This window comes from Gracilinanus agilis, chromosome 2 (genome assembly GCF_016433145.1).
Source record: "Gracilinanus agilis isolate LMUSP501 chromosome 2, AgileGrace, whole genome shotgun sequence".
In the NCBI taxonomy this organism is placed as follows: domain Eukaryota; kingdom Metazoa; phylum Chordata; class Mammalia; order Didelphimorphia; family Didelphidae; genus Gracilinanus; species Gracilinanus agilis.
Genome location: NC_058131.1, coordinates 581,992,488 through 582,019,828, shown reverse-complemented (window position 1 = coordinate 582,019,828; position 27,341 = coordinate 581,992,488). Strand labels below are relative to the sequence as shown.

The 27,341-nt window shown below is 36.1% G+C and overlaps 1 protein-coding gene across 1 annotated transcript; it reads right to left on the bottom strand.

Annotated features, from left to right (window-relative positions):
- Nucleotides 1-1,440: 1,440 nt before the first annotated feature.
- MCEE (methylmalonyl-CoA epimerase) lies at nt 1,441-27,068 on the bottom strand. The gene is made up of 3 exons (XM_044662448.1): nt 26,950-27,068; nt 18,332-18,672; nt 1,441-1,846 (listed from the first exon to the last, which is right to left on the bottom strand). Exons 1-3 carry the CDS (start codon nt 27,002-27,004, stop codon nt 1,694-1,696), a joined length of 549 nt encoding a protein of 182 aa, XP_044518383.1. The 5' UTR covers nt 27,005-27,068; the 3' UTR covers nt 1,441-1,693.
- Nucleotides 27,069-27,341: the final 273 nt, after the last annotated feature.

Here is a 27,341-nt window from a genome sequence, read left to right as displayed (position 1 = left end):
CAACTTTCCTCAACAAACATTCTTCCTGTACAACATTATTCCAGTTCATGCAGTGGTATTCAAAGATATCTAAATTGATTAAGGACTTTTCCCTCTCTTAGTCTAAAGTCTATATGTCTGACTAATCCAATAAGAAGCATTCTCATCTGGTTAAAATATCAGGGCAGAGTATCTTGTATTGTATCAGAGTATTTATGGGTGACAATTTGACTGATATACTCAAATCAGCTGGGTGGCTCAGTGAATTAAGAGCCAGGCCTAGAGACTGGAGGTCCTAGGTTCAAGTCCGGCCTTGGATACTTCCAGCTGTGTGACCTTGGGCAAGTCACTTGACCTCTATCGCCCACCCTTACCACTCCTGGGCTAAGGACAGTCCCTAGCCCAGATGAAAAAGGAGGAGGGTTGGGCGTGGGGCTAGCAACCCCACCCTGTAAAAACTACATCTGCTAAAGAAACTGCAACTTAAAGTAGGGGCAGCTGGGCTAGCTCAGTGGATTGAGAGCCAGGCCTAGAGTCGAAAGGTCCTAGGTTCAAATCTGGGCTCAGATACTTCCCAGCTGGGTGACCCATTGCCTACTGGTTGTGGCCCTATGCTCCTAGAATGGAGTCCCAGGATAAAAATTAAAAAAAAAAAAAAAAAAAAAACTCAAATCCTGCCCTCTTACCCACAATACTTTTTTTTCAAAAGCATATTCCTTGGGGACCAGCTAGGTGGCTTAGTGGATTGAGAGCTGGACTAGAAACTGAAGGTCCTGGGTTCAAATGTGGCCTAAGATACTCCTTAGCTGTATGATTCTGGGCAAGTCACTTAACCCCCACTGCCTAGCCCTTATCACTCTTCTCTCTTAAAACCAATGCATAGTATTCATTCTAAGACTGAAAGTAAGGGTTTAAAAAAAAGTGTATTTATTGGTTCTACATGTGTCTCCAATTAGAATGTAAACTTAGCAAATAAAAGGTTTCCATTTGTGTTGTATAGCTCTAGAGGTCCAATAAGCAATATTCCATTCAATATATGCCATTAACAAACTGGCCTATTCATGGATCTGCCCAGCCACAGATCCAGTCATCTATTTATTTATCTATTCAAACTTCCAAAAATGCTTTCATTCTCTCATTTTTATGTTCCCAAAGTAGTATGCTCTGAAAGCAAGTTGGTCTCAAACAATCTAGAAAGCTTTGGCTTAAAAACTTAGCTAAAAAAAAAAACAAAAAACAAAACAAAAAAAAAACTCACCTACAAATTGCTTGCAAAACAGCTTGTTAAACAGGATAGTCCTAAACATTTAGCAATCTACATCTATATCAAGGTGTCAATGCACCCACTGTTTAGTAGTGGGGTGGGAGTGGGAGTTAATCTCTCCATATAGAGAGCATTTGTTCTACTGTAAGCACATATTCCTCCGGTATAACTAGCACACATTATTCAGAGAGATTTCATACCATTTAGAAGATATAATTTTATTTCCATAAACATTATTTTTACAATTTATTAAAGGTTTGAATAAATATTTCCTCACAGAACAGGAAAAAGTAAAAATAATGTGTTTTTGTTATTTTATTCACTTAATCTGTCAGTTTGATTTTTGAACTCTTGGGACAAGACATAACTGAGGACACTGAACAGAGATCAAATATAAGATAATATTTCATTAGGAATTATCTCTCATTATAAATTTTTCACAACTTTAAATCAAGCTTCTTCAAGTTCTACAAGGACTCCACCACAGTCTTTAGGATGGAGAAAAATGACCGGTTTGCCGTGTGCACCTATTTTAGCCTTCTCACTCAGAATACGGATCTTCTTTTGCTTTAAATCAGCCACAGCTGCTTCTATATCATCCACCTTTGTGAAAAGAAGGGAAGAAAAACATACTTAAACATATTAGAATATCCAATCACCAAATTTTGAAGTCAAAATGATTCTTAAGAGATCAACCTAAAGCAGTGAAGTCAAACTCAAATAGAAACAAGGATTACTAATCCACACATAAGGACAACTGGAAGCCACATATTTACTTGGTTTTAGAATACCATATTATCTATACTTAATTGTATTTTTTGCTAATTTAAATATTTCCCAATTACTTATATTTTAATTTGGTTTTGGTCTACTCTTATTGCAGGCTGCATGTGGCCTACAAGCTGCATATTTTAAACCATATACTCTGTCTTAAATCACCTAGACTATATTAGAACCCTATTTTTATAAAGATTTCCAGAGGAGATTGCTGGATTTCCTCTTATAATAAAGTGCAATATTTAAGAATTCTCATAGGTAAATCATATGGACTGAACTAGATGGCCATGGAGGTCTCTTCCATTGCTTGGATTCTGTGAAATTCTTTCCTGATATACACAAATGTCTCATTTATCTTTCAGACTAAAAAAAAAAAAATTGGTATCATTCTGAGTGCAAAACATTTCTGTATGGATAAAAGAAAACCTTTAGTTCCTTTCAATGAGTTCCAGTCACCAGGCTTGAATAAACCAACACCAGGCATAGTGAAAGAATCCGCAGGTGTGATTGCTAAGCCACTATCAGTGATCTCTAAAAAGTCTTCTGGACACAGGAGAGGTGCCACAGAACTCAGAAGTCAAAATGTCCCTTTGCTCCAAAAAGAGAAGTGGGTAGAGTCTTTAAATTATAAACCTGTGGTATTTACTTGTTCCCTACTAGCATTCTTGAACATATTAAAGTGATAAACCATAACTATTTAGAAAAGGAAGAATGACTCAGAAAACTCAGCATTGACTCTGGGTTCATTTATGTAGAGAATGTAAATACCAGTAAGGTGCAGTTCCCACAGTAGAATTCTTATTCACTAGTCTGAACAATGATCCCATACTTAGAACACCAAGCTTTAAATTAATTAAATAAATACTTATAAGCTTTGCTTGAAAAGTGTGACTATTAGAACTGTCTTTACCCTTTTCCCACTGCCACATTTCCCATTGCCACATTCACTGCAGTTACAGAAGCAGAAAAGGATGGAAGATAATTTTGTATTTTACTTCATAGGTTGTCATGGCTAGAAAGCTCATGACTTAGTGACCAAACTACTGGCAATAAGCCTTTTTTGGAAAATGATTTTATTAATAGAGAGACTGGGTCCAAAATAAGGAAATGATAATCTGGGACAGCAAGGTGCTTCAGTGGCTAGAGTCTGTAGTCAGGAAGATCTGAATTCAAATCCAGTCACAGACTGCATAACTGGTTAAGAAATACAATTTGACAAAAACTACTGGGAAAACTGGACAGCAGTCTAGCACAAATTAGGTCTAAACCAACACTTTATATCATATACCAAAATAAGTTTTAAATTAACGAATGATCTAGATATAAAAGGTCATATCATAAACAAGTAAGAGGCATAAGAAAGAAATTATCTTTTGGTTCTATGGATAAAGGAAGAGTCCATGACTAAATAATTAATAGAGAAGCTCAATGAAGTTAAAATGTTCGATTTCTACTACATAAAATTTATAAGTTTTTGCATAAATAAATCTCACATAATTAAAATTAGAAGGGAAGTAGGTAAATGGGGAAAAATAATATTTGCAACAAGTTTCTCTCATAAAGATGTCATATCTAGGACGTATAAGAAATTGATCCAAATTTACAAGACTATGCCATTCTCCCAATAAATATATATTTATGTATATATATATGAACATATATATATGAACAGGACTTTTTAAAAAAATTTTTTTAAACCCTTAACTTCTGTGTATTGGCTCCTAGTTGGAAGAGTGGTAAGGGTGGGCAATGGGGGTAAATGACTTGCCCAGGGTCACATAGCTGGGAAGTGTCTGAGGCCGGATTTGAACAGAGGACTTCCTGTCTCTAGGACTGACTCTCAATCCACTGAGCTACCCAGCTGCCCCTGAGCAAGATGTTTTGAAAGAAAAAAACCTAACCTATCAACAACCAAGTGAAAAATCAAAATTAAGCAACTCTGTTCCAGCTGATAATCATCAGACTGGCAAAGATGCTCAAAAAAGGAAAATGGCAAATGTTGGAAGGGCTGTGGGAAAATAAACACACTAATATATTGTTGGCAGAATTATGATCTAACCATTCCGAAAGGCAATTTGGCACTCTGCCCCACAAGTTACTAAAATGTGAATACCTTTTGACCTGTATTACCAGAAATCTGTGCAATCTGCAATAAAACAACTGAGGCAGGGCTTTGAGCCAATAACTACAAAAGGGACTTGGTCCCCTTCAACAAATAGGATCCCAAACCTTCCTCACAGTCTAAGATCCCTATTTGATCCAGATTACAATTTTTATAACCCTCAAGTCTCAGATTGCAGCCTTTATGTCTCAGATTGTCCAAATGGTAGAGTACCAAATATACATTCTCATTAGTGGTTGCAGGCTGACAGAACTACACCAACCCACTCTATCAGCTCATTGTCACAAAGCAACAGGGTTAACATAGCAACAGGCCAGTCAAACTCTTCCCCTCCACTATTTCCAGGGCAATAGGTCCTAATAATGTCTGTGGAACTGCCTCTCCCCACTACACTTCCAACCTATAGACACAGGGTCCAAAGGGATTTAAAAGGCTAAAACCACTCCATTTTAGTCAATCAAGGGAAATGACAAAAGGCTGAAGGACTACTAAAATAACCAGGCATTTTCCACTGAACCTATCAAGCAGGACTTAGATGGATAGGCTTAGAGGAAGATCCTTTAGCAGTGATCAGGGAAAGAGCATGTCCTGACAAGTTTAAGTCTAAAAGATGGAAGAACTACTCAACTATTTAACCTAATCTAATGATTCTTAATCATATTATGTATTAAAATTAGTTGATTATCACTAATTGTATATTAATATGTGTTAATACAAAAGAAACATCCAAGAAATAATCACTATTACTATGGAATTCACATTAAATTGGAAAACATAGATTGAAACATCACAGGGATAAAATAATTGATTCAATACTAAGGCAGGGGTTAACCCAAACAAAGTAGGAGTTAAATCATTTCTCTCAGACTTAGCTATGCTACCACTATACTACTACTAGACCCAATATTCCAAAAAGATCAGAAAATATTATGTACAAAAATGGTCATAATATGTTCTAAAATAGTTGCAGCAGGTTTTTAATAGTAACCAAGCATTGGAAACTAATGGGTTATTCTCCTATGAGCGAGTGGCCAAACAAATTATAATATATAAATATAATGGCATATTACTGTGCCATAAGAAATGACAAAATGGACAGTTTCAGAAGAAATTAGAAAGTTTGCTATGAAAAGATGCAGAGTGAAGTGAATAAAACTAGAAAAATTTTTATGACAACAGTATTATAGGGGAAAAAACAAAAACCAAAAAACAATTTTGAAAGACTTTAGAACTCATATCAATACAATGATAAATCACAAGTCCAGAATACTAAAGATGAAACAATCTTTTTCTGACAGAGAGGTGATAAACTTAAAAATGCAGAGACATATACTTCCAGGCAAGGCCAATGTGAGAATTTGTTTTGTTGTACTATGCAGGGTTATAAGAGATTTCATTTTCTTTCTTTTCTTTGTTTTTGTTTTGTTTTGTTTTGTTTTGTTTTAAGAGTAGTTTCAGTTTAGGAAAGATGGAATTCAGATTGCAAAGGACTGAGTAGAGAGGAGAAGTGGAGGTAAAAAATAACTTTTTCTAGAAATTTGGCTCTGAATAGGAAAGATGATTATTTGAAAGGATAGTAGAATCTCAGTGAGGGTGTTTTAAAAATGGGGAGACTTCTACTGCTACATGTTTGCAGACAGCAAGGAAGGAACCAATAGACAGGACTTGAAGTTTAGAAGAAAGAGAGGGGAGGGAAAGGATATCAGAGAGGGCAATCTGCTGGAGAAGGCAGGAGAGGAGAAGATTACAGGAATGTGTAGTGAGATTAGCCTTCATGAAACAGAAGTTCAATTCTTTATCAGAAATTAGACAAAAGGAGGAAAGAATGGGGAGTTCAAAGCAAATGGGTGCTACTTCACCAGCAAAGTATGAAGTAAAGTTCTTAGCTGTGAGCCTAGTGCAGGGAAGAGACAGTATGGGAAATTTAAGGAGAAAAGAGAAGGTTTGGAACAGTTATTGTGGGGAATAGTAGGGAAGATTAAAAGAATTGTTTTACTAGTTGAGATTGGATAACTTAAACTCAAATTCAAATAGTGGTTCAACATAACTCCCAAGACTAGGTGCTGATTCCCCCATTTATCTATTTAAAACAAAATTTCAGCTATCTAGCACCCCCAGGAAATGTCATTTTGGATAGCTGTTTTGAAGATGGTGAAGGTTTCACAGTTTTAATTTATTTTTAGTGATCCTAGATGGAAATATTTCTAAAATGTTTTCCAGCCTTCATAAAAAAAACTTCATCATGAATATTAGTTATTATACTGTGTTATATATAGTTCTCAACAGGCCCCCAAACTCTGTGGCTTCTGAATTTTTGTATATTTTGGGGTTTTTTAGTTTTTAAAAAAATATCCTCTTTTGATGTCATTCATAAATTCTCAGGGCTTATCAGGGTACCTGTCCATTTCTAATCTGTAGTTTTTAATCTGCTGTGGGTTTTTGAAACCTATGCCAATTAGGGCCCCTAGACAGATAGGTGGGATTCTACATTGGAAGGTTCTGTTCAAGACTCTTTATGGCTTGTTATTCTCATCCAGAATTATTCCCTAAGAATAAAAGAATCTGAATCATATCCCTTGAATGACCTTCCAGCTCCCAGTAAGCATCAGGTCTCCAAAGCAATAAACACAGAATAGGTTTATCATGAGAACATAAAGACAGAAGAAGAAATTTACATTCAAGCCCTTCTACCAAGAACTAGAATTCAATTGAGTTCATAATTATGAAGTGAAAGAGGCAAAAGGCTCACACTCTCATACAGCAAGAATACGTTCTTCAAGAAGACAGAAGATAATAGATATGGTGAGTCTCAAACACAAAGTAGAAAATGATTATATCTTAACAGAAAACAGCTGATCGCTAATGTGTAATTTATGAATCTGACTCCTTATGTAGTCAAATCATGGACTAGCTACATCAAAGGTCAAAATTAACACCAAATTAGAAGAAAAGATAAAGATAAGAAGATATTGCATGGGATCACAATAGGTAAATAAAATGTTAACTGAAAAATGAGGAACCGATAGACATTGATCCTAGTTATCATTATCTCCTAGAAAATTGTCTATAAAGCAGTTGATAAAATAAAAAAGCCAGCACTAAACAAACATTAAGGGCCTACCTGAAGTGCTAGGAATCCAAGACAAAAGAGTTCAGAAACTATTTCAGCCAACAAATATCCTTTACAAAGTATGAGTCTTTGGAAATGAGTTGGGGAGTTTACAGAGTTTAAATGAGTCCTTTAAATGTTTATTAATGGGATAGCTAGGTGGCTCAGTGGACTGAGAGCCAGTTCTAGGGCCTGGGTTCAAGTCTTGCCTCAGACACTTATTAGTTGTGTGGCCCCAGACACTTGTCTAGCTCTTACCACTCTTCTGCCTTGGAACAAATACACAATATTGATTCTAAGACAAAAGGTAAGGGTTTAAAAAATACATGTGTTTATTAGTTATTCTTTAATAAGAAGAAAATAGAAAAAGGAGATCAGAAATGAAGTATGATACAAAGCCTAAATATCTAGATAACTATACACTAAAGATTGAAGTTAAGAAGGATAACCTTATAATAACTAGATTGTAACCAGACTAGATGTTCTTTCTTTTTTATCATTTGCACATAAAATGAAACAGCAAAATAAAATCAAGATCATTTTGTGTCTTTTTAAAGGGTAGCCCAGATCCTTTTCCCAGTACTAGCTAGAATGAATTTGACTGAAGGGACCTACTCAGCAGTAAATTTCATTATGAGGCTACTTTAAAATGACAAAAGAAACAGGTAAGTGGTTAGCTATGGTGAACTTTACGAAAGCTAAATATCTAAGGAGGTAAATGCAAATAAATTATTAACCAATGCATAGAGAAGAAGATGGCATCTATATGTGCTAAATTCATCACTTGGAGAATAAATTAATCTCCTTCATGAGATTATTTTAGTATAGAGATCTATTTCTGTAGAAAATTATAATTGGCTAGTTTATGTGTTTCTCTCTCTCTATCTCTCTCCACTATCACAACTGAAGTATCAAATCATATGCCATTGCTAAGGGTAGTAGTAGAAGTAACCTTGTCATCACTGACAATTTGGTAGTGGCTATGAGAATTGAAAAAATGAAAAGGGCATTTTCAGAGAAACATGAGAAGCCTTACATGAACTGAGTGATATAAGCAGACCAGAAGAACAACTTACTGTCACTAAATAGCACTAAACAACATTCTTGGGGAACAATCCTTCAAGTCAGTTGTGTAGCCACCCAATAGTGGTAAAATATCATTATTATTAACTATTCATTTTTGTTAACCATATACATATCATTTGTTGCTAAGAATTCCTTATGGAATGGAATCAAAAGTCTTATTCAAAGTCCAAGTATATAGCAGTAATGCAATGACCCAGGACATTTCTGAGGGATTTATGGAAAAGAAAGCTACCATTTATTTCCCTATTTTAGTTTGATTTCCAACTCTATCATCATAAGTAACTATTAGGTCAAAATTTTTAAAAAATATATTTTCCCTATAAAGGAAGGAGGAGGCCCCTTGTAATTGTCATCCTCAATTAGTGCTTTTGTAACTTATATACTTAAATACCATTTTCTATTGTTATTTCTATCTCTTGCAGGCCTTGAGTATGTATATGTGTAAGTGTATGTGTGTATTTATATGTTGTTTGCTTGCCTTGATTTATTTGACTCACTATGAGAGAGTGTATTTTCTTTGTATTCCTCTGACTCCTGTCTTTGAGGTCTGTATCACTTAGAGAATCTAAAATGGTTTAGTCAACTGGATGGATTTCATGCTGTTCTTAATATTTCTGGACATACAAAAGAGTATACTTGTGAGGCATTCAACTATCATAGAATTCTCTGCCTCTTAGAAACTGTACCTTCTATCTCCCTGGATTTCTCTTGCTGTTGTCCTAGGTTTCCTGAATTTAGTTGTCCTTAACTTTTCTTTACATTAATTTTTCTCCTTCCTTTCAAAGAGATCCTAAATTCTTTCATCTTGTGTTCAATATATTAAGATTTCAAATTACCTTTAAATAAATCTTCAACTAATTCTTCCTTATTAAAAAATAAAGATAGTTTATTATTTCATCTCCTATGCATAGATTTACCCCAAGATATTCCAAGGACCTATTTGGTGATAATGTTCCAGTTGAACTAATGTTAGCAACAGCGAACCCCTTCTTTTCAAAATCTTTACAAGACATGAGTTTAATAATTTATTGGCATCAATTTCATTGTCTGGTGATTTTTAGTCAGTCAGTCAATAAGCATTTATTAAGCATCTACTATGTCCCAGGCACTGTGCTAAATGCAGGGAATGGAAAAAAAAAAAAGGCAAAAGGCCTTTCCAAGAGTTCACAGTCTCATTGGGGAGTCAACAAGCAAGAAAACATGTACAAAGAAGCTTATGTACATGATAAATGGGAATTAACAGAGAGAAAGCATTAGAATTGAAAAGGGATAGAAAGGGCTTTATGTAGGTAAGATAGGGTTTTAGTTGGGGCTTGAAGGAAGCCAGAGAAGCCAAGAAGTGAGGGGGAATATACCTTTTATTTATCCATGAGTACTGGAATAGTTGTCTGTATCTAGTTTTCTGGCACTTCTTATTTTCCACTATCCCTCAAAGATTCAAGTTCTTTCAGTATTTTGGGGATATGGCTCAACACATAAACTTAAATTCATTTAAAATTGCAAGGTGCTTTTCTCCTATCTTGAATTACTTCTTTATTATATTCCTTCTATTCTTTCCTATTTGAAGACTATGATTCCACAGGGGAAACAAAGAATAGCACAGAACTTGAGGACCTTGGCTTTCTGCCATTACATTGAGTCTATCACTTTCTAGTACTTGCTACCTCAAATGAAACACAATTTATAAAAAATTTTTTTGTCTTCCTTAGCTATTTTTTATGAGCTTCTACTTATTCTGGATATTTATTCAGCTTGAGAATTTATTCAATCTAGCATTATTTGAAAACAACTCTGAGGTATCACCCCACACCTAGCAGACTGGTCAATATGGCAGCAAAGGAAAGTGATAAATATTGAAGGGAATGTGGCAAAATTGGGACACTAATGCACTGCTGGTGGAGTTAGGAATTAATCCAACCATTTGGAGGGCAATTTGGAACTATGCTCAAATGGCTTTAAAAGAATGCCTGCCCTTTGACCCTGCCATACCACCGCTGGGTTTGTACCCCAAAGAGATAATAAGGAAAAAGACTTGTACAAAAATATTTATAGCAGTGCTCTTTGTGGTGGCAAAAAATTGGAAAATGAGGGGGTGTCCATCATTTGGGGAATGGCTGAACAAATTGTGGTATCTGATGGTGATAGAATATTATTGTGCTGAAAGGAATGTTGAACTGGAGGAATTTCATGTGAATTGGAATTACTTCCAGGAATTGATGCAGAGCAAAAGGAGCAGAACCAGGAGAACATTGTACACAGAGATTGATACACTGTGGTACAATGAAATATAACAGACTTTTCCATCAGTAGTAATGCAATGACCCAGGATAATCCAGAAGAATTTGTGAGAAAAAATGCTATCCATATCCAAAGAAAGAACTGCAGGAACAGAAAAGCATTAGAAAAATAAATGCTCGATCAAGGGATATGATTGGGGTTTTGATATTGCAAATATGAATAATATGGAAATAGGTTTTGAACAATGATACTTGTCAGGTCAGGGAGGGGGAAGGGAAGTGGGAGGATTATGAATCCTGTAACCATGGAAAACTACTTTAATTAATTAGTTAATTAAAGCTCTTCTCATTTTTTAAATACTCTCTGGACCTGGAACCATACCTATCTAAACTTTTAAAATGTATTCCTAAATCCTAAGGTAATATCTCATCTATGTTCTGCATCCTCTGCCCTCTAGGTTATAAGCTACAAAATTATATCATCATTTGTTTCCAGGGCCCCTATCACTTGCATAACAGACCAATTACTACTTGTTGATCAGAATTAAGTCCCTAAAGAGCAGTTTCTCTCTTTACCTTCTAAGAGATTCAATTATTGGCAAGACTAGTCAAGAATTTAGAATATGTTCTGGGCTTAGTAGGATGAAATTGCTTGCAGACATTCAAATAAAAATTGATACCTTAAAATGTTTTTTAAATATAATAATGACTCAGTAATGTAGACACAAGACTTTTGGTACCTTGGAATAGTGCTAACTTCAGAAGTAGAAGAAAGAGGGGAAGGAAGGAGATGAGACATGAGGGAGGCCTTGTATTAAGGGAAATTTTGCAAGAGGAGAAGATAGGAGAACAAGTGGAGCCTTGAATATAACCTGAACAAAAGATCCAAAGTTGGAAAGTGGAAATATCAGTTTGGGGAAAAGTGAAAAATTTAACTAAGTATAATTTAATTAAGTAAGGACTAGGCAATGGGGGTTAAGTAACTTGCCTAGGCTCACACAGCTAGGAAGTGTCTGAGGCCAGATTTGAACCCTGGACCTCCCATCTCTGGGCCTGGCTCTCAATCCACCAAGCCACCCAGTTGCTCCCTAATGTTTTGGAGAAAAGGGATATGCTGTGCAGGAAAAATACTCTAGTAGTGATAAGTATGGTGTTTGGGAATAGACTTGAAGACTTGTTAAGGATTATAGCAATCATCAAGTAAGACATAATCAGAGCTTCAAATGAATAAATACAGTTGATTAAATTGTGTTTTTTTTCTGATGGGTGGCTCTGATATTTCAAAGCAAGATACAGTATACAGATATATAGAAGATATAAAAAATTATATACAGCTAGTGAAAAAAATCACCAAGCCATGAAAGTTGAATAAAAAGTTCAAAGTTTTTTTTAGGAAAATAATTCCTGAATACCCCTTTAATAGTTATTTAATGTTAAAACAATAGTAAATTGCAGCAGAAACCTTCAATGTCAATCAGTAAATATTTATTAAGCACCTACTATGAGGAATGTAAAGAAAAATAAAAGATAATCTTTGCCCCTGAAAAGTTTAAAACCTAAAAGGAAAAACAACATGCAACTATGTATAAACAAGGTACATATTAGCTTGATTGAAAATGATCAACTGAATGAAAGCATTAGAATTAAGAGGAACTAGAAAGGCTTCCTCTAGAAGGTAGGATTTTAGTTGGGACTTGAAGCAAGTCAGGGAAGCCAGGAGGCAGAGAGGTAGGGAGAGAGCAATCCAGGCCAGGAGAATAGACAGGGAGAATGCCTAGAGTTAGAAGATGGCATGTCTAATTGGAGGAATAGCAAACAAAAGATAAGTGTCTCTGGGTTGTAGTATATGGAAAAGAAAAGGTGGGGGACAAAGTGCAGAGTGGTATACAGTGTAAGACTTCAGAGAGAAACAGATTATAAAGGGTTTTGAACACCTAACTGTGGGTTTTAAAGTGTTGTGGCTGGGGGAACTGCATCCCCCAGTATGCCTCAGTGGTCTCTCTCTACTACTTCCTGGCATGGGATTAGTCTTGAATTGGACCAATCCCATGCTAGGGAGGGGCCACGCACCTCTACTTCCAGGTGCAGGATTAGTCTATATAAGGACCAGGATTGGACCAATCTTGCACCTAGGAAAGAACTTTGGATCTAACTAGATTCAAAGTTTAGTGGCGTTAGTTAATTTCAGCTGGTGGAAACTCCGTTTTTTCTTATTTCATTAAAGTTAATCAGATAAAAGAAATTGTTTTTATTTTATTCATTTCAATTGGCAACCACGAAGGGATCCCAGAACCTAACCTCTAAGGTAAGCAGAAACCACAAAACAGAAATCATATGAAACTTCAGAAAACTGAGATGGAAAAATTAATTGACTTGCCCAAGGTCACACAGCTAATAAGTGTCTGAGACCAGAATTAAATTCAGCTCTTCCTGACCAGTGCTCAGTGCCACCTAGAAACCACTGATAGTGAGTTAATTGAGGAGGTATGAAAGGATTACTTTGAAAGAGTGAGAGTGCAGTTGAGGTTCTTTAGCATGAATTTGTAGTATACTCAGTTAACATGACTTTGTGATTTTTCCCCACTTTGGTTCAGCAGCATATATGAAGGAAAGAAGGCAGTGGATGGTAAGAGTAGTCTAAGGCTGAGGCTTGGCAGGTATGATCAACAGTAAGATAAGAGGGCAAAGGAACTTAACAGACAGATCAGTATAGAGCTTGTTCAGGTAAAGAGGGAGAAAGGAGGAAAGATTAGCTAGTGCAAATGTAATGGCCAGGATGAGAAATGAGAGGTTGAGGGATTAGAGATCAAGGTAACTTCAAAACTACATGATTTTAGTCTGTTTCTAGATTCAATTGAGCAAATTTTTATTAAGCTACGTACTAGAGTTACAAAGATTAAAAGAACATTGTTTCTCTCCTCTATGAGTAACCCTGAAGAAGCTTATTTACCATCTTATAATAATTTTGCCAAGTTCCTATTTGTCAATGATATTTCTCCAATCAATGAACGTGGCATGGTGAGAAAAGGTTAGGAAAAGTGAGTTCAATAATTCAATTTTGCTTCTGATTCATGTGATACATTAATTACATGTTCTTTACTTCAGTTTCTCTATCTGCAAAATGAGGAAAATTATCCCCACAGGAATGTTATAAAGAACTGAGATTATGTCTATAAAGTATCTATCAAGTAGTAGATTTTAAAGAAGGCTATTTTGTAATATTGAGGTATTAAATAACTGAGTCTTTCTGGTACTATGCATCTGAAATCTCCAAACTTAAGAGCATTGCATGTGTCTGTGTATATATGTAACATATATTGATAAATTACATATGTGTTAACTACTATACTAATAGAAATTAAAAATTATGAGATAAAGATTAAATAATTTTATTATTTATGAATAAATAAATATTTTTAAAAGATGAAATAAATAAATTTTAAAATATTTCTTAAGAGTTAAAATGTCTTTTTGTTTTCTAAAAGAGAACAATGTAATTGAATTTCCTTCATTATTTTTGAGATTTTTTTTTAACATTTCATGATAGTGAAAGGGCCTAGTTCTAAGTTTTAATGTTTTCTTTCTTCATCCCATTGAATTATCTTGCACATGCTATAGAGTAGACATACCCCATTTTGGAGATCACTGTTCTTGACCATTAAAAATCTGTACATACACTTTATTACTCCCCTGACAAAGTCTCAGACAGACTTGCTATAAGGAATCATGTTAAGTAACCTTCTAGAAGTTATAAATTCACTGAGTTATTTCAAGAAAGCACTATATGTATAAGAAACTTGAGGTCCTAAGGACAGAATTAGCTAAATGGAAATAGCTGGAGCTTGTTTCCAGCTACTTTAGTTACTCAATTAACTTCTTACCATCTCCATGGCAGATGAATTCCTCCACCTAACTCACATGGGTATTAAAAGACTTAATTAATGATTGTAATGAGTTTTGAACTCCTGGGATGTGTTGTTATACAATTTAAAAGTTTCTTCATTTATCTATTGACCTTAATCTTGATCTGCAGTCCTTTTTCTAAGTTAGGTGCAGTACTTTCTGAAAGCCTTGTCATCTTTGGTAGCTTTTAGCTTTACATGAAGTTTTTAATTCATGCCTATGTTGAGTGAATATCTAAATTAATAAAATAAGTTTTAATTGCATTTGTACCCAATGACATGTTACTATAGCAACTAAGAATTGGGGGATTCTGTCTAAAGCCTCAATAGTATTTCGAAGTGCTTTTTATTAATTCTAATCCACTAATTGCTTTCAAGATTGCTGTACCAAGAAATAGAGAATGGTTCCTAAAGTTTTAATACTGGGTGATGAATAAATCTGTAGCATGATTAAAACATTCCACTTATGATAGAAAAAGATAGAGAATATAATGAACTTGAAGGATCACTTTGCCCCTTAAATAAAAAATAATTTAATGGAATTGGCTTTTACAAAGGGAAAGGTACCTTTGGACTTTTGCTTAAATTGATTTTGAAATCTGAACTGCTTCTCTGTCTTCCTCAAGCCTTCCATGATAACCACTCTCACAGATCAGGACCTTGCTTTACAATTTACTGAGAAAATGGAGGTCATTTGTCATAAACTCTGTTTTCTCCCCTTCTCTACATCTCTAATCTTCCCTCTTCTGCTCCAGTCTCTGATAAAGAGAGCCCTTATTTTTGCCAAGTCCAACCCCTAGATCTCTATCTTTTTTTAACAAGTTGTTCCCACGATCATGCTTTCACTCTCCCTAATTTTCAGCCTCTCTGAATTCCACCAATTTTCCAGTGCTTACAAATACACCCATTTTACTTATCCTTAGGGGGAAAAAATCTCTAGATCCTTCCCCCTATCTCTCTCTCAGAATAAACTGTTTATACTTACTGCCTCCACTTCTTCTCATCTCATTCTATTCACAGTTCTTTGGAATCTGCAATTGCTCAACTAAAATTGAAGTGACCAGTTATCTCCTAAGCACCAAATCTTGAGGCTTTTTCTCAGTTTTTATTCTTTTGATATCTTTGATACTGTAGAGTTGACATCTTCTCTCTGAATTTTTACAACTCAACTCATAGTTCTCCTACCTGTCTTATTGCTCTTTCTCAGTTACCTTTGCTAGTTTATCATCCATTTCAAATACCCTAATGGTGGCTAACTTAAGCCCTTTCCTTTTCTCTCTCTCTGTTGTCTCTCTTGGTGACCTTATTAGTTCACATAGGTTTATGATCTTTATGATATGACTCTTGTATCTATCTGCCAAGTTTAGTCTCTTTCTTGAGCTCCAAATCATTACCTATTGGAAAGTTTGAATTGAATATCCCATATGTACATTAAACTCAACATACCTAAAATTAAATTCATTGTCTTTCCTGAAAATCCATTCCTTTTCTAAACCTCTCTACTTCTGGAAAGAGAAGTAGCATCCTTATAGACACCCAAGTTTGCAGCTTTGGCATCAGTCTCAACTTCTCATTCTCCCTCATTCCACTTTTCAATTAGCTCCTAGGCTCATGCCATGGATAGAGCACTGAGTGTGGAGTTAGGAAGAGATGAGTTACAAATTTAGCCTTAGATACTTATTGGCTAAGTGATTGAGTAAGGCTCTATTTCTCTCAGGTTTCTTATCTGTAAAAAATAAGAAAAATAATGGCACCTACCTTGAAGGGGGTACTGTGTGGATAAATGAGATAACATTTGTAAAGTGCTTTGCAAACCTTAAAGTGTTATATAAATATTGGCTTCCCTTAAATCTCTTTTCAATCTCCATAATATCTCTTGAATCTGTTCCAGACACTAAACTCATATGGTTGCCACATTCTATAGGCCTTCATGACCTCCTGCCTCCTTATTGCAATAGCTTCCCAATTGTTCTCCCTGCCTCAAATCTTTCCCCTAGCTCTAAACATTCTCCACAAGGCTGCCAAAATGACTTTTCTAAAGTACAGATCTGACCACGCCTCTATCCAAATAAATAAATTTGGAAGGCTGTTATCTCTAGGATCAAATTTAAATTCCTCTGTTTGGAAATTAAAGTTCATCACAATTTGGCCTAGCCTACTCTTCCAGACTTATTACATATTACTCTCCTTCACACATGCTATGGTACAGTTAAACTGTCTTCTTACTGTTCCTCACACAAAGCACTCCAGGTCTCAATTATTTTCTTCACTTCTGGACTGTGTTGCTTTCTCACATTGTCTTTTTATGATTCCTAGTTTCCTTCAAGGCTCAGTTCAAGTTCTATTTCTATATGAAACCAATTTTAAATTCCCTTAGCTGTTGTTAATACTATCTCCCAAAATTACCTTGTATCTATGTTGTATATTTCTTATATGTACTTGTTGTCTCCCACAGCTAGACTATAAGCTCCTCAAAAGAAGAAATTATTTTTGTTTTTGTACCCCCATTACCTTGCACAATGTCTGATACATGCTAGACACTTAATAAATTTCTCTTGATTGATATACTATATAAAACTCTAAGTTAGGTTCTATTCTGACTCCTGAAACTAGCTTTCATCTGACTAAAGGCAAAAGCAACAGGATAACAATGTGAATTTGAAGTTCTTCCAGTCACATCTCACACCTCTCTTTTTAGGTAGGCAGCTTATCAGAAAGTAACCAAAAAAGTTCCCTTTAAAAGCAAAATATATTTCACAAAGTCCATATACTAAATTAATACTTTGTTTTCCTCCAAAACCTAATTAGTTTTATTTTAAGTGTAATTTGAACACATTTGTCATTCTGGCTTCCCAAGCTATAGCAAGTAAATTTGATTCTCTGGTTAACCTAGCTTATCTGGAATTGGAAACAGTGAATCAATAAATGACTGACAATGAATGAAAAAACATTAAGTATTTAGTACTGTGCTAAGCATTAGAGATATAAATTGGAAAGCAAGACAAGTCTTCTCTTAAGGAACTCATTCTAATTGAGGGAATCAACATATATTGTTGATGTCCCTCAGAATACGCTGGCAGGTCTGATGGCAATGGAGTTGATGGTAAGGCCAAATGTAATGGAGATGCTAGAGGTAAATAAGATGAAAGTTCCCACAAGTGATAGCTGACAGTGAGAGAATCAGCCTAAGAGGTCTGGCTCTGCTTTCTGTGTTAGTCATCATAAAGCTATCTTCAGTGACCAATCCTCAACTTGGTAGGCGTCAGGTGGTTTTGAAGTTTTTAAATATAACTCTACAATTCATTCTAGGAAAGATCCAAATGATAGGATTCATCCATAAATAAACTCAAGATTTCTTTGCATTATAATTGGCTTAGATTCAGATTCAACATTTTATTTTACTCTATTTTTATGGTCCTGTAACTAACTATAATGTGTCTTTGTCTTGTACCTCAAAAGTCAAGTCTTATCTGAATAAAAATAGATTGTTCCGCAGCTCAAGGATTTATTTCCAGTATATTTCTAGAAAGACTCAAGTTTTTTCAAGGTATTGTTATTAGATACAAATCAAATGTTTTTTAAAATCACACAAACTTTCAGGAAAAAGAAATGACTCCCAAGACACAGACCTCTGTAGATTTAAAGAACAATCAGTTGAATTTTGTCAGAAAATGGTGAAAACATTTCAGTATTTTCTCTTCTTAATTTCTTGAAAGCAGCTTATATAATATTTTGGGAATACTACCAGTATAATCCATGGAGATCTTTAATAAAGGGTTTTTTAAATGTCATTAATATTCTTAGCAAGTCAAAGATAATTGTAGGAAAAAGAAATATTTAAAGAAGTTTACATACCTCAATGCAGATATGATGCATTCCTCCTGCTTTGTTTTTTTTCAGGAAGCTTTCAATTGGGCTTTCATCTCCCAAAGGATGCAGTAATTCTAGCTTGGTATTTCCAAGTTCCACAAAAACGACAGAGACACCATGTTCAGGAACAGGGACCACCTCGCTTACCTGGGCCCCTAGCATATTCTCATAAAAAGAGCTGGCTACCTTCAAGTCAGGCACTGCAATTGCTACATGATTTAATCGACCTAGATTCCACAAGCCTTCTGGAATATTCTGAGACAAAGGCTGTGACCTTGAAAAAGTTCTTACTGTTGGAGTCAGAGTTTGTAGTGTGGTGAAAGTTCCTGTAAAATTGAATGACAATGCGTTAATTTGTTTGAAAATTAATGTATATCTTTTCTTCTTTTAATAAAAATGTAAATGTATATGTTCTGGTGTACTATTATTATTTTTTTTTAAGTCTTACCTTCCATTTTAGAATCAATACTGTGTTTTGGTTCGAAGGGAGAAGAGTGATAAGGACTAGGCAATGGAGGTTAAACGACTTTCCCAGGGTCACACAGCTGGGAGGTATTTGAACCCAGGACCTAGCTGCCTCTTATTATCTTTTAAGAGGTATTAGAGACTATTAAAAGTATAAAAAAATTAAAAGAAATCTTCTCCTAGAGAATTATTTGAGGTCCAATGCCAAAGACAAAGAGGTCTGGTGCTAATTCAAACCTTTGTTTCCTCAGTCACAGCACCTTTCACACAATATCCAAGAAGGGATTTGAAACCAGGTATTCCTGACTCTGAGGCTGGCCCTCTATTATTATGCCATACTGCCTGCCAATATAGTTTGCTGAAGGCAACTATAGCAGAGTCTAAACTCTACCTGATCCTAGGAAACTAGAAATGTTTTCAGTATGGTTCAATGACAGTATGTCTGTTGTCTAAGGAAGGACCCAGAAAAATTCATAAATGCTAATTATCAGGCTGGCTGCAGTGTGAGAAATCTGACAGGTAACTCTTGAAGACTATCTCCGAAATTGTAGATGTGCCTCAAACTTTGTAGGTAGAGGGAATGCCCACACTATTAAAATCACCAATCCTTAAAACATGCTGCATTTCACATAAAAGGTAATAAGGAACATAACAAGAAGAACAAAGGATAAAGACTAATCAGTTAAATTTAAATATAATAGAGTAACTATATATATATATATCAAAGTAATGTGCTTTTATCTTTCTTTTTTTAATTTTAATTTTTAAATTAATTTTAATTTTCTTGAATTCTATGGTTAAGTTCATTAAAATGAATACTCTAGCAATATATAATGTTCCATTCACATGAAATTCAATTGGAAAAATGGTGAATTGAGAAGAAAAATAAAATTTAAATTGAAGATCATAGGCAACATTAAAGTTACTTATGAGAATTTCCTCTGAGGTAGCTGAGGTATTTTTGTTCCACTCCCTCTCCTCCTCTTAAAGGATAAAGGACAGAAATGTGTAACTAGTTGTGGGACAACTGAACATGTATCTTTGGAATATATGCATACTTAAAGGTCAAAATGAGATTTTAGGAGAGATTTAAAGTTGGAAAGGACCTTCAACATCAGCTAGCCAATGCCCCAGGTGGTAAAAAACTGATGCCTAGAAAGACTGAGATATTCCAAAGATCATATAAATCATAAGTAGCAGAGCTAGTATTCAAAATCTAGTTCTCACTTGAAATCCAACACCCTTTGTATATTTCCAAGACACTCTTTCAGTTATATGTTACTAAGTTTTGTTATTCTTTAATATCAAATATTAAAGTTTTTTTTAATGTTCACATAAAATCTAAATTAGAATTATGGTTGTTGAAGATTCAAGTGTAATCTAGACTATAGAACTTCTTTATCAATTTATGCTAACATACAATTTAGCATAAGAAAAGACTAGGCAATAGTGATTTGTTGCTGGCTCTTAAAGAGAAAAACACACTGACAGTAGACAATATTACTTATGTGCCAAAGAAAGCAAAAGACTACATTTTGGCAAAATTTTTGGTCACAGGGAATTTAAGTCCCAGAGTTAAATTATTTTCTCTTATTAACATAGTACAATGGAATTCTGAGGCTGAATAGCACTAATCAGAAGTATCTTTCTTACATTTCTTACCATGTTCTTTAATTACTGAATTAACCAAAAGGAGCTCATCACAACTATCCTTATGTAGAGAGCACCCAACATAGCCAAGTTTCTAAGGATAATGGCAAGATGAAGCCCTAGTATACTGATGATTTTAAGTCAGCCATATAAATATGTGGACATATCCAAGTAGGCTATTTTTCACCACATTATTCTATGGAAAACTACACATGCTCTAACTTTACTTGCTAATATTCATATCAAAGGAGCAGTAAAATGGTAAGCTAGCATGTAGTAATAGGATTGGATAATGTGCAGTATTACTTGTAGAGACTATCACATTAGCTCATGGGGCAATGGGCTAGTAAAGGTTCTTTTTTTTTTTTACTTAGCAATCTCCAAAATTACTTCCAATACAGCTTTAGATAGTTACATGCACCTCCCCAGTTGCCTCTTCTCTTCATTTAATATTAGTCACAACTGTTATTAAAAATCTAATTTCTGGGGGCAGCCAGGTGGCTCAGTGGATTGAGAGCCAGGTCCAGAGATCCTAGGTTTGAATCTGGCCATGGACATTTCCTAGCTGTGGGATCCTGGGCAAGTCATTTATTTAACCTCCATTGCCTAGCCCTTACTACTCTTCTGCCTTGGAACCAATACACAGTATTGATTCTAAATTGGAAGATAAGGATTTTTAAAAAGAAAAAGAAAAAAGAAAATCTAGTTAGTGTAAGATTAAGACAATTTCACATCATTATGATACATATATAATACAATTAACTGAAAATTATTCTTTCCTTTTCTAAATTTCCTGCCTATTGACGTTTGACCTTTGGCACACACTTAATCACATTCTAACTTCTATGATATTTTTGCATATGAGAGGCATATGTCAAAGTAGACCTTTTGTTGGACCTAGGTTAAGTGATTCATACCATAGTATGAAACCTATGCTTGGAACTATGAATTATTTAGATCAACAACTAGCTATGACTAGTAGAGGCCAAGACTAGGATTTTTTATTGGAATAGGGGAAAGAATGAAGTTAAAAAAAATACAGCAATTGTGGGGCAAGAGGGTAGACCTAGAAAGGATGATGGATATCTGATAGTTAGATGGCAGCAAAAGGACTCTGAGCCTTTGGAAAAGTAGAGGAAGAAGGTAGAAGGGTTCAAAGGAGGAGGTCAAAGCAAACTTTGTTGTTTTACTTAATGTTGTGGCAGTAGGTCCTATACTATTAGAAATCAACTCATGATGACTGTGGATGATAATGCCTGAGTCAAGATTTTAAGGTTAATTTGGAAGACTGCCATCCTCAGCCTCACCTACATTGGCTCAAGTGTTCAGTTCGGCTCAGTATTTTTCCTGTCAAAGCAATAGTTGCTCTTCTGTTTCAAGGAGTAAAAATAAGGAAAAAGGAAAGGAAAAGATGCACAATCATTTATTTAACAAATATTTATTAAATGTTATGTCCCAGGTACTGTCTTTCATGCCACTCAGGTATACAAAGACCACCTAAGATGCAGTTCCTATAAACAGCTTATGTGTACCCAAATAAAATTCAAAAAAGAGGTCCAAATGGGAATTTAGAGGAAGACCTGCTTAGCTAAGAGTATTGAAATTTTCACAATGGAGGGTACCTGTGTTAGATCTTGAAAGATGAGCAGGAATGAGATGTGTGGAGCTGGCATGGGAGGGCATTTTAAGAAACAAGTGTTAGCAGAAGCAAGGAGAAAGAGAAAAGTTCAAAGTGTTAAGTCCAGTGTGGCTAAAGTTTGGGGTAAGTGAAGATAATGGAAAGACTTATCTATACTTCTGCTTCCACTTCCACTTTTCTCATACTTTTCTACTTTAAAATGGCTTCTGATCTTATTACCTACCTGAAACTGCTCTCTCCAAAGCTACCAAGGATCCCATGCTAGTTAAATTGAGTAGCCTTTTCTCAACCTTCAACATTCTTGTCCTCTCGTAAGGAATTTGAAGTTCTCTCCTGTCTGGGTTTTTGTGATATTCTTCTCTCTCAGTTCTCCTCCTGTCTGATTATTCCTCCCTCACGTTCTTTAACTGTATCATTATCCATGTCACATCCACTAATTGTGGATATACCCAAAGGCTCAGGCCTTGTGCCATCTTACTTCTCTTTGCAGTCTCTCGTTTAGTGACATCTTCAGTTTCTGTTGGTTCAGGCATCATCTATGTACAGATGACTCTCAGATCAGTCTATAGATCCAGACTTAAGTTTCTTGAGCTTCAGTCCCTTATCACTGTCTACCTATACATTTTGAACTGGATATCTCATCATCCTCTCAAATTCAATATGTTTATTATCTTTCCTCCAAATACCTCCTGCTTTTCCAAATATCTGTCATTATTGGAGATATAATTATCCTTCCTTTGACCTAGCTTTGTAACTAGGGTGCCATCCTTGATTCCTAACTCTTCCTTGCCCCACATATCCAACTAATTGCTAAATTCTGGAATTTCTATCCCTACATCTCTTGAATATGACCCCTTCTCTTTACTCAGGGCCATCCCCCTAGTTCAGATATTTATTTTTTCTTCTCTGGACTCTTACAATACTTTAATTGGTCTCCCCCCACCCCATTCCATCCTATACACAGTATCAAATTGCTGGTTTGTCCAGGTGAGCCCCCTACTCAACAAATACAGTGTCTTTAAATTACTTCTAGGATCAAATATAAATTCCTCTGCTTGGAATTTAAAGTGCTTTGTAATCGGGCCCTTTCCTGTCTCTCCAATCTCTTTGCATAGTATTGCTCTCCATGTAATCTATAGTCCAACTATACTATCTTTCCACAATATTTCAGTTACCGTCTCTGTGCTTTTGCAATCACTGTCCCTCATATTCTCCTTCCCCATTCCTATCTCATGTGTAAGAGGGGAAGAAGAAAAATGGGTTGCAAAAAGGTGAAAGAGAGAGATTTTGCAAAGAGAGAGGTTTGCTGGACCTGACCACATGCTATGGAACTGATGAGGCTGTGTTCTGGAATACAGGGAAGGGGATAAAAGTGAACACAGGCAGTTACTGAGATGTTCTTAGACTTCCTGTCCTCAGGGCTATCTGGAGCTGAGACTTCCTCTCTATCTCGGTGACCTGAGGTGGTTTTTGGTTTCCTATCTCCTGGAGCCAAATACCTTGATCTCTGCTTTTCTGACTGGGAAAAACCCTTCATTTGACTTGATATCATCAGTGCTCCTGCAATTGTCCCCAACTGGTTTTTTGTCAATGCACCTAGCAAACACACTGGTTTTGCTCTCTCTCTCTTCTATTTCCCTCTTAACTCCAACTATTGTAGTTTCCTCTTAGAAAGTGCAATATTGTGTTCACTTTTAGCTAGGAGATCTTTAGAGGTATAAGCTAATTATATTAAACGATTCACTGGGGAGACTTGTCTCCCAAAGAATCATAGTGGGGATTGTGAAGAAAAGATTAACTCTCACCTTGTCTATTTTTAGCTAATCAAATCAAAAATTTAAAGTACCCCTTTTTAACACTAAGTAAGAGAGTTCAGGAGTCACTTACTAGAGTAAGCTCACACCTCCAAAAGCCATTGCCCCACTCCTTGGGCAGTGCTAGGCAAATTGAAATTTCAAAAAAATTTTCAAAAAAAAATTCAAAAAATTCAAAAAAATTTTTGAAAAAAAAAACCATTGGCTTTTGTGAAGAAGGGGGAATGACAGGAAGTAACGTGGAAAAGAAGAGCATAAAAGAAAAGATCATTATGATCCAGGGGTCATTCCTTTCCTGGCGTTTGGAGAGATTGGTTCTCATCTTTCCTTCCTGGCGTTTGGAGAGATTGGTTCTGGAAATTCATTCCTTTCCTCGAGTTTGGAGTGAGTGGCTGAGATCTTTCCCTTGGCTTGGAGGAGACGTTTTCCCTGGATCCTGCATAGGCTTGCTGGGTAAGTGGCTGAGATTCCTGCCTTGGCTTTGGAGAAGGTTGCATTGCTGGAACTCTGGCTGAAGACACCTCCAACAGGACTTTTGGCTGAGGACTACTGGGAAATCCACGTGGAGACAAGAGACTTGGGGAAGCCCCTTCTGGGGCTGAGCCTGACTTCATTGGAGAAGGGCTGTTAGACTGTCTCTTTACTTACATTTTTCTGTTTCTACTCTTTCCATCTCTTTATAAATAAAGGCTACTAAAAGTCATTTTGAATATTTTAAAATTAGTGACCAAAATATTACTTTATAACTTTCATATTTAGTATAAATGCCAGGTTAAGGATGACTTTTTTTCAGAAAGTGATGTGGTGGTGCCTTTAAAGGTTTTTGAGCGGAGAGTGACATAATCAGTGCTTTAGGAAGATCAACAGGGCAATAACTGGTAGAATTCCTTTGAAGGGCAAGAAATGGAGACAGAAGATTAAGTTAGGAGGCAATTATTAGCCTGGAAGCTCCTAGAGAGCAGGGACTATTCTTTGCCTTTTTTTTTTATCCCAAGTGCTTGGCACAGTATGTAGCACATGGTAAGCATTTGAAAGAGTTGACAACTGATAGTTTTATTATTCAGAGATTTCTCTATCCCTCAAGAATTCCACAGTGATCTAGACTTTCTTTTACAATAGTTGTCTTAGGTGTAAAAGGCTTTAAGAAAGGGGGCTGGATGGTACAATGAAAACAACAAGGGTGTTGAATTCAAAGGACCTAGGTTCAAATCTCAGCTCAACTGTATGATTAGGTAAGTTATTTAATCATTTTAGGCTTCTATCTCCTCATCAGTAAAATGTGTTTAAAGAATGAGGAGTTTCAACAACTCTATTAAGCAAAAGCAATCAAGAAGTACAGTATTTAGTAAGTGCTTACTATGTGCCTGGCCAAGAAGGTGGAGCAGTGGATAGAGCCTCAGGCTTAGAGATAGGATGATTCCTTTTCCTGAGTTCAAATCTGACCTCAAACACTTACTGGTTCCTGGACAAGTCATTTAACCTTGTTTACCCCAGTTTCCTTATCTGTAAGATGGATCAGAGAAGAAAATGGCAAACCACTTTAGCTTTGCCAAGAAAATCCCAAAAGAAGTCACAAAGAGTCAGATAAGATCAAAAAAATGACTAAACAACAAAAACTACATGTTAAGCACTGTGACAAAAATCACTAGTTATAAACAAAAGTGAAATATTTCTATTTTCAAGTAAATTAGATTTTAATGGGGAAGACAACATGCCCATATAGACATTCCCTAAGCACATAAGGCAAGATTAAAGCTAGAGATTTAGAAAGGGAAAATAGCAAGAAACCTATTAAGCTGGGAAGAAAGAAGAAAAAAGATTGGGGGCTATTGGAAATAAGGGAGAATAGTGTTGGAAGCCAAAAAACTTGAATTTAATCTTGGTTCATGGAGGTGGGAGAAGAGAGAAGGAAGCTAAATATCCTAAAATTTTAACAAACCAGTTTAGAACAAGTCTTTCTAGCTGGCTTGGGGCAGCTAAGTGAGTTAGTAGATAAAAGGGCTGGGCTTAGAGTGAGGAAGACCTAAGTTAAAATCCAGGCTCAGACACTTTCTTGTATGACCCTGGGCAAGTCATTTAATTTGTTTGCTTTATCTATAAAATGGGGATAATGACAGCAGGTTACCTCCCAGAGTTGTGAGGATCAAATGAGATCATTGTAAAGCACTTAGCACAGTGACTGGTACATAATTCCATATAAATATTATTATTAGCTTCTGTAAACGTAGTGTGTGTTTACTATCATTATAGGTCATAAATATTTTGTAAGCTCTGGATCTGATTCTTTCACTCTTTTATAGAGTATGAGCTGAAACTGACCATTTTTTTATTGGAACTTTTTAAAAAGTCATTTTAAAAAATCCAATTTGGATTGAAAGTACACACTCTAGTCGCCTTCTTAAATGACCTTTCCTCAGTTCATTTAATCTTTGATGGCCTCTGGGGATGCTAGTTTGGCAATAGTGGCATTTACCCTACTAGCCTCCTCCACAGGAAGGACTGCTTTGCCCTCCATGGGAGCTTTGATTGGACAAGGGAGAGGCTTTGCCTGGGGAAGGTCTCAGCACTGACTTAAAGGACTTAAAGAAAAATCCAGTTCAATTACTCACTGCTGAACGCTGTTAAGGGACTTTAAAATGTTTAATTTCCTCCAGTGAGTAGGTGCAGGGACTTGCTGCCCTTGGTTGCGTTACAGGGTACCTTGCCCAAGGGTTCTACCTGGTACAGGGGAGTAGGAGGTCCTGAGTTCAAATCCAGATTCTTCGCATTTACTAAACCTGAGTGACTTTGACTTTTTTGAGCCTCGGTTTCTTCATCTGTAAAAGGAGGAAGACTAGAAGTTCCTTAAGATTTCTTCGAACTCTAAATCGATTACCTTTCCCTTCACAAAGCCCCGCCTGGTTTGCCCAAAGACTTCTTAAATTTAATTAGCTCCCTACTCAGGCCCGGAGACTGCGCTCCTCAGTCTTTGACCAGACCCAGCCTCCCATTCCTGTCCGCTCTAAAGCACTCACAGAAAGCCCAGAGGTGAATACCTGCAGCCCGGGCGGCAACAGACAGCCCCAGGATGACCTTCTGCACATGCGCCATCTTCGGAGTTGGGCGGGTGGAGCGGGTAGGTGGAAGAAGGCGGTGGCTCAAGAGCAGCCACAGGATTGGAGCAGGGATGCCTGCCTAAAGTGGACCAGGGGGCGCGCGCGAGGGGAGGGGCGTGCCTTAGGAGTGCGCACGACTGATGCAATTGGTCGAGCGTCTACGAGGAGGAAGGCCCATCTGACTATGTTAGGTCTAGCGGGGCTTTCAACTCCAACTTTATTGACAGTCTCGCAGAGAACAGAATTAAAATCTATCTAATGACCATTCTGCGCTTGAAATGGGATTTTCTAATATTAAAAACTCCCCGCCCAGCTGTCACAAACGACTATGG